Genomic DNA, 6,000 nt, shown 5'->3' with positions numbered 1-6,000 from the left:
CATAAGACACTGGGGGGTAGGGGAGGCCGGGGGATTGTTAAGGGCGGGGGGAAAAAAAGGAGACATATGTAATACTCTTTGCAATACTTTAAGCAATAAAACAATTAAAAAAAAAGAAAAGAAATTGCCTCTTATTTGTGCTCCGTGTTCTCATGAATTTCGTGGTCTGAGATTACAGCAAATAAATGGTTTCAATCTTTCACTAAGTGAAAATATATGCACTGAATCTTTTTGCCTTTGCTTCCCTTCCAGTGTCAACGAGTGATACCGGGAGAAGAAAAAAAACGTGAAACACAGACTCATTTCCTACTCCACGTGGATGATAGCTATAGCAAGGGAAAATCTCATAGTTTATCAGTTGGGGCAGAAATGGAGGTAATTGGCAGTGGGCTGGATTTTCTTCTGTCCATGTTCTGGGGTATCGGTATATTTCCTATTTGTATTTTTTAAGAAGCAGTGTTTTTTATGTTGATTTGAAATTTGGTCACAATTTTGATAGGGTTGGCACCTCAATGGCCTTATGCAACTGGGGCCCATTGAAATCACTGGCTTGTGGCAGCAGAGTTAAGTGAAACCTGATGCTTCTCAGTTGTCAGGTTTACAACATCCCTGTAGTAATAAGTTAGTTAGGTTATTGGGAAGGTGCTGGTCAAATAGCAGCTCCCTGGGCTTCCTAATTATTGGTCAGCCTTTGCCACTCTGCCTAATGAAAGATTAGTATCGGCAAAGAGACCTGCCTCAGGTGGCTTTGGGAGTTGTGTTAGTGGCATACACTTAGAAAGGAAGTAAGGTTATTCTTTGATATGACAACACTTCATTTAGGTGAAAGCTTAAGTCGTAATGGGTGTGAGTGTCAGCTTGAATTGAAGGCAGAGGGTCTTAGGTATTTTGGCCTGACTTACAGTTGTGGTAGCCATGGCCAGTACCACCTGGCTCTGACAGAAGCCTCAATTTCCCAATGATCATATCAGCAATTTCCGATTTTCAGTTTTATGGCAGAGGCTTCTTAGAAGCTTAAACCCTTGTCCCAATGACGTCAAGTTCGCCCATTGGCTTGGAAGGTTCAGACTTGTCTTCCATCAACAACATGATGTCAGCGGTAATGAGTGTAGGGAAGGTTGCTGAGAATGGTGGGAGCCCCCAGAGTATCAAGTCCCCCACGAAGCCTCCAGGACCAAACCGGATTGGCCGAAGGAACCAGGTAAGCTTCTGTGGGCGAGGTGGTGACCTCTGGTGACTTCGGTCTCTGAGACGTTGGGAGAAGGATGTTCCCTTGAGCCTCAGCTTGCTCAGATAAACCCGTGGGCGTATTGAGATGTAAGCAGACATACCCAGAGGTGGTCATCATTTTTCAAGTGCGAACTTTTCATAGCTTATTTCCATTTCCTTTCATGGAGAAAGTTTTCTATGCTGTGGTGTCAATATTGGTAAAGATGCCCTGATTCTCTGCCCTGTAATTTGATTTGATTGCCAACTTTCTTCATTTGATGGCCAAGGTAAAGAACTTAACTTAGTTCTCTATTGTGATGTTGTTCCTTTCCTTACCCAGCTGGTTTCTAAAGCCACCTCCTTGATTACTTTTTAAGTGTCTTCAGATTACGGAGCAAATAAGAACTGGTTGTCCTGGGGCTACTATCCAGCTTCCCATCCTCGACAAAGCACAGAATTTGGCTCCAGAGAATTCCACATAAGAGGCAATTTAGTCCTTTTGAACTTGTAGTGGGCATTAGATCAGGAGAAGAAGGAAAGAGTAAATGAGTGGGCAGGGATACGGAGGATTAATGATGTAGTCAAAGTCCAGTCCCCTCCGTTGGGAAATGAGATGGATCTTTTAATTGACATACAAAGGGGGCACTTGCAAAGTGGTTGCTATCCTGTTAAGCAGCATGTTCAACGAAGCTCAAGGAGTGAGGTAGAGAGTACACAGTTCTCATTTCTTCTCTGAACCCATATGATATGAGCCAACTCCTCCATATTTAGTTTTTGGTTTATCGGATTTAATGGGGTTATACCAAACCCTCAGGGAGCAGGCAGTCTTAAATTTGTCTAGATACCAGAAATGGAGATGAAAGTAAACTTGCTGGGATTTTTTAAATTAAAATTTTTATTAACAATCCTACAGTGACTGTTATTATACAGAATTGTCTGAGTACATCTATGATGGTTTTCTATCAATTCTTAGAAGTAAAACATTAATTAAGGCTTTTGATATAATTTGCCCTCCAGAAAAAGTTGTACCAGCCTAAAATCCCTCCAGCAGCGTGGGAGAGTGTCTGTTTCTCCACACCTTTCTCAAGGCTGAACACTTGGCAGAATTAAACAGTGTTTTAGGGTTGGAGCATTGATACCTTTTTCTCTCTTTTTTTTCCTTGTCTCTGCGTGCCTCTCTTCCTATGGGTCCTTGAGAAAATACTCAGCCTGCATGACTGCGGCCTGAGTCAAGAAGGAGTGCTAGCTCTGGGAAGAAAAGGTTTATTTCCACTCTCACATGACTGTCTGTCCATCCATCTGTTCGTTCGTCTCTCCATCCATTCACTCGTTTCATGGTATATGCCAGCTCCTAATTCCAGCCAGGTACTGCACCACGGTATCAGGCATTTTGGGATGAATGAGATAGAAAGGTCATTGTCTTCTCTTCCTTTGCTGTTCTACCAGGAGTAAGTGGTAGGTAGGGATCACCTCCTCTTTAAATAGCCCGGCACTGCCCTGCTCAGGCAGAGTCCGCACAAGTGCGGGTTCCAGTCCTTTCCCAGTGGTTCAGAGACGACAAGTAGAGCCAGAGGAGGGGACACACAGCTCTTCAGTCCCTGGGTGGTAACTGGGAGTGACTGTGTAAGTGTGGTGCAGGAAATGGGACAGGTGTGTGCCTCGGCTATTTGTCATCTACCCCCTGTGCCTCCAGGGTTCCTTGGGTTCTTTGGGGCACTGGCTCAGTTTTTGAAGGGGAGGTCTGGGTCAGAGGTAAAAAGGGAAAGACAGTGCACAGGAGAAAAAACAAACAGAATGCAGTGGGGAGAGAGCGCTTCATCCTCACCTGAGAGTGGGCGGGGAGGGCTGCCAGGGAGCCCTGGGCGGAGTCCCATGAGCAATAGCACCAAGTTCCAGGGCAGATTAGCCCGAGCTGGACACCGGCATGGATGCCAGAGCGTTTCGCTATGGAACGGTTAGTTATCACATTAGCTGCTAATTTTATCTGTCAGCTCAGGAAGTGTGCTCTTTCCACTAGCGTGGCCCCAATAACTGGGTTCAGAATTCTCCAGTAGGGCTTCTCCCAGCATCATGATGCTGCCTTTTCTATTGAAAACTAAATCCGAGTTCACAGCCTTCCTTCCCCCAGAGCACCGTGGATTTTGTGGGCTGGAGTCACAGGCTGCGGCATGCCACTGCCAGGCTCAGAGCACGTTTGGGCCCGAGTTCATGATAAGCCCCAGAAGCAGTGCCAGGTAGCCCCATGAGCTGCTCTGACTGCTTCTCCCTCAAGGTGAATGAAAGGTGATTTTTTTTTTTTATTTGCCTCCTCAGGGAGCTGGTCTCTTGGAGACTTGGCTTTTTAACATGTATTTACATCCTACTGATGAATCTTTCGCTAAAAAAATTTTAATATATTGTATTGCTAATCTAATAATTCATCAAAAAGACCCAAGACTGAATTTTGGCCTGGCTGTGAGGCATTTCTCATTATGATTGTGAGTGCTCGTATTTTGTCATTGCTACTTTTGTTTTTGGTTTTTCCGTTTGGTGGTTCTTGGCCAGCTCCATTCTAAGTGTAGTAGCACTGGGCTGAGAAGGTAGGACACCCCAGACACACATTATACCCCTGTGAGGAGTGCAAGTCGCTGGACTCAGTGACACTTGCAGGCTTTTTACTATCTCTGAGTTAATCAACTTCCTTAGAATTGATAGCTGTAATTTTTTTTTTTTAATTTGAGAGTGAAAAATGTATGACATACCTAGGTCTCAGACCCAGTGCCACAGACTAGGAAAAGGTGACTTACCCACAGGGGCTGCTTTCCAAGACACCCAGTGGATGCCTGAAACTGTAGATGGGACTGAACCCCATATATGCTATGACTTTCCCCATACATACAAGCCTTTTCACGTAAGGAAGCATCTTTTGGCTTCTCTTTGGCACATTTGATTGCCAGCATCACTACTATTGCACTGTGGGGCCATCACTAAGTAAAATAAGGGCGACTTGAACACAAGCACTGCAAAATACCTCAACAGTCAATCGGATACCCAAGACAGCCACTGAGTGACAGTGTATGCAGCCTGGGATGCTGGACACAGGAATGATTCACGTCCCAGCAGAGGGCAGGATGGCATGAGAGTTCATCATACTACTCAGAACGGCAGGAAATTTAAACATATGGATAGTTTATTTTGGAAATTTTCCGTTTAATATTTTTGGACCGTAGTTGCCCATGGGTACCTAAAACCATGAAATATGAAACTGCAGATAAGGGGGGACTACTGTGCTTAAAACGAGGTCTGCTAGTCTTTGAAGAGAAAGAGAGAACCACTATAGGCAGCTATACAGTAGACATCATGCATGCACTCCACCTCGTCTGGTTTATGGTGCATTTGTTTTTATAGTCTTCAGGGTGACTTGTATTTTCATCATCTCTCATAAGCCAGCCTCAACGGCGTTTCTTTTCTGTGCCTTGGAGCTCATCTTTTTTTTTTTTTTTCTCCTTTTTTTGTCAGACTTCTATAACAGTGGTTTAGGGCAGGGGTCCTCAAACTTTTTAAACAGAGGGCCAGTTCACTGTCCCTCAGACCGTTGGAGGGCCGGACTATAGTTTAAAAAAAAACTATGAACAAATTCCTATGCACACTGCACATATCTTATTTTGAAGTAAAAAAACAAAATGGGAACAAATACAATATTTGTATTTGCATGTGGCCCGCGGGCCATAGTTTGAGGACCCCTGGTTTAGGGCATGGGCTGTCGAGCAGCTGGCCTGAGTTTTAATTCTGGATCTATGTAATAGTTCACTGATTTGGGGCAGGTTACTTGCCTCTCTGTACCCCAGTTTCCTCATCCAGAAAATGGGGTCCATAATAGTGGCTATTTTTTTAGTGGTTGTAAAAAAATTGATAATTTTATATGTACAGAGTTTAGCACATAGTAAGTGTTCAATAATTGGTGTTATTTTCGAGGAACAGAAACTCATTCAAATGAGCACAAGGAAAAAGAGGTCTGTTGAAAATGCCCGCGGGTCCAGCCCTCCCCTCTTTCACAGGCTGCTAGGTCTCCCACTCCATTAGCACATCCAGCTGCACGTTGTGGCTGGGGCTCACCATGCTGCTGGGTCTGGCCCCAACCCTACATGCACTGTAATTCAAGTGCTGCTGATCACCTAACTTAGTAACCTAGTCAACCCCACACCTGGGCACATACCAACATCTCCTGGGAGCCTGTGAAACAAATTCCTGGGGTTTAGCTCCCCTCACCCCAGTGATTCTGACTCAGTCTGTTGTGAGTCTGATCTAGAAATCTCAGGAAGCTCCCAGGCGATTCTGCTGATCTTCGGAAACCCATGGATCTTAGTCTCTAAGCATCTCAATTCCACATTCCTGAGAGTGGCATCCAGGCCTTGATCCTGTTAGTTTTGGGGATGAGGACAGACCTGAGGTGCTCAGGGATTGTGTGTTGAGAAGGTTGTGACAGGCATGTCCATGACAAAGCTCCAGGAATTATTTTGAAAGGAGTTGTGTAGGTAGTAAAGGAGCTTGTCATTTTCCTTAAAAAGGTAAAATATATTGCTTCAAGGAAGCTTGTCCTGTCCTGGTGTTTTGAGGGAACATAAAATGGGCCACTTCCCCAAGCAGTGAGCTTGTTCTTTTGTCGCCTCTGTGGGAGTCTTCATTTTGGATTTTTAGTCGCTATCACAGCATTCTTATTCTTATTTACTATTTATGAGCGGTGTCAAGCAGGTGCTAGCAGGGAGTAAAAGGGCCAAGTTGGTGCCTGTTGGGCACACAGCTGGGCCCGGA

General features: G+C 44.7%; 1 protein-coding gene across 1 annotated transcript in view; it reads left to right on the top strand.

Annotated features, from left to right (window-relative positions):
- RREB1 (ras responsive element binding protein 1) overlaps nt 1–6,000 on the top strand; it is a 146,361-nt gene that overhangs the window by 68,959 nt on the left and 71,402 nt on the right. The window contains exons 3-4 of the mRNA XM_005857874.2: nt 253–375; nt 989–1,201. Of these exons, the coding sequence (XP_005857936.1) occupies nt 1,031–1,201 (171 nt within the window). The 5' untranslated portion in view covers nt 253–375; nt 989–1,030. The remainder of the gene's footprint in view (nt 1–252; nt 376–988; nt 1,202–6,000) is intronic.

Source organism: Myotis brandtii, unplaced genomic scaffold (assembly GCF_000412655.1).
Source record: "Myotis brandtii unplaced genomic scaffold, ASM41265v1 scaffold1144, whole genome shotgun sequence".
Lineage (NCBI taxonomy): Eukaryota > Metazoa > Chordata > Mammalia > Chiroptera > Vespertilionidae > Myotis > Myotis brandtii.
The sequence above is the reverse complement of the archived record's forward strand: the minus strand, read 5'-3'. Positions and strand labels throughout refer to the sequence as shown.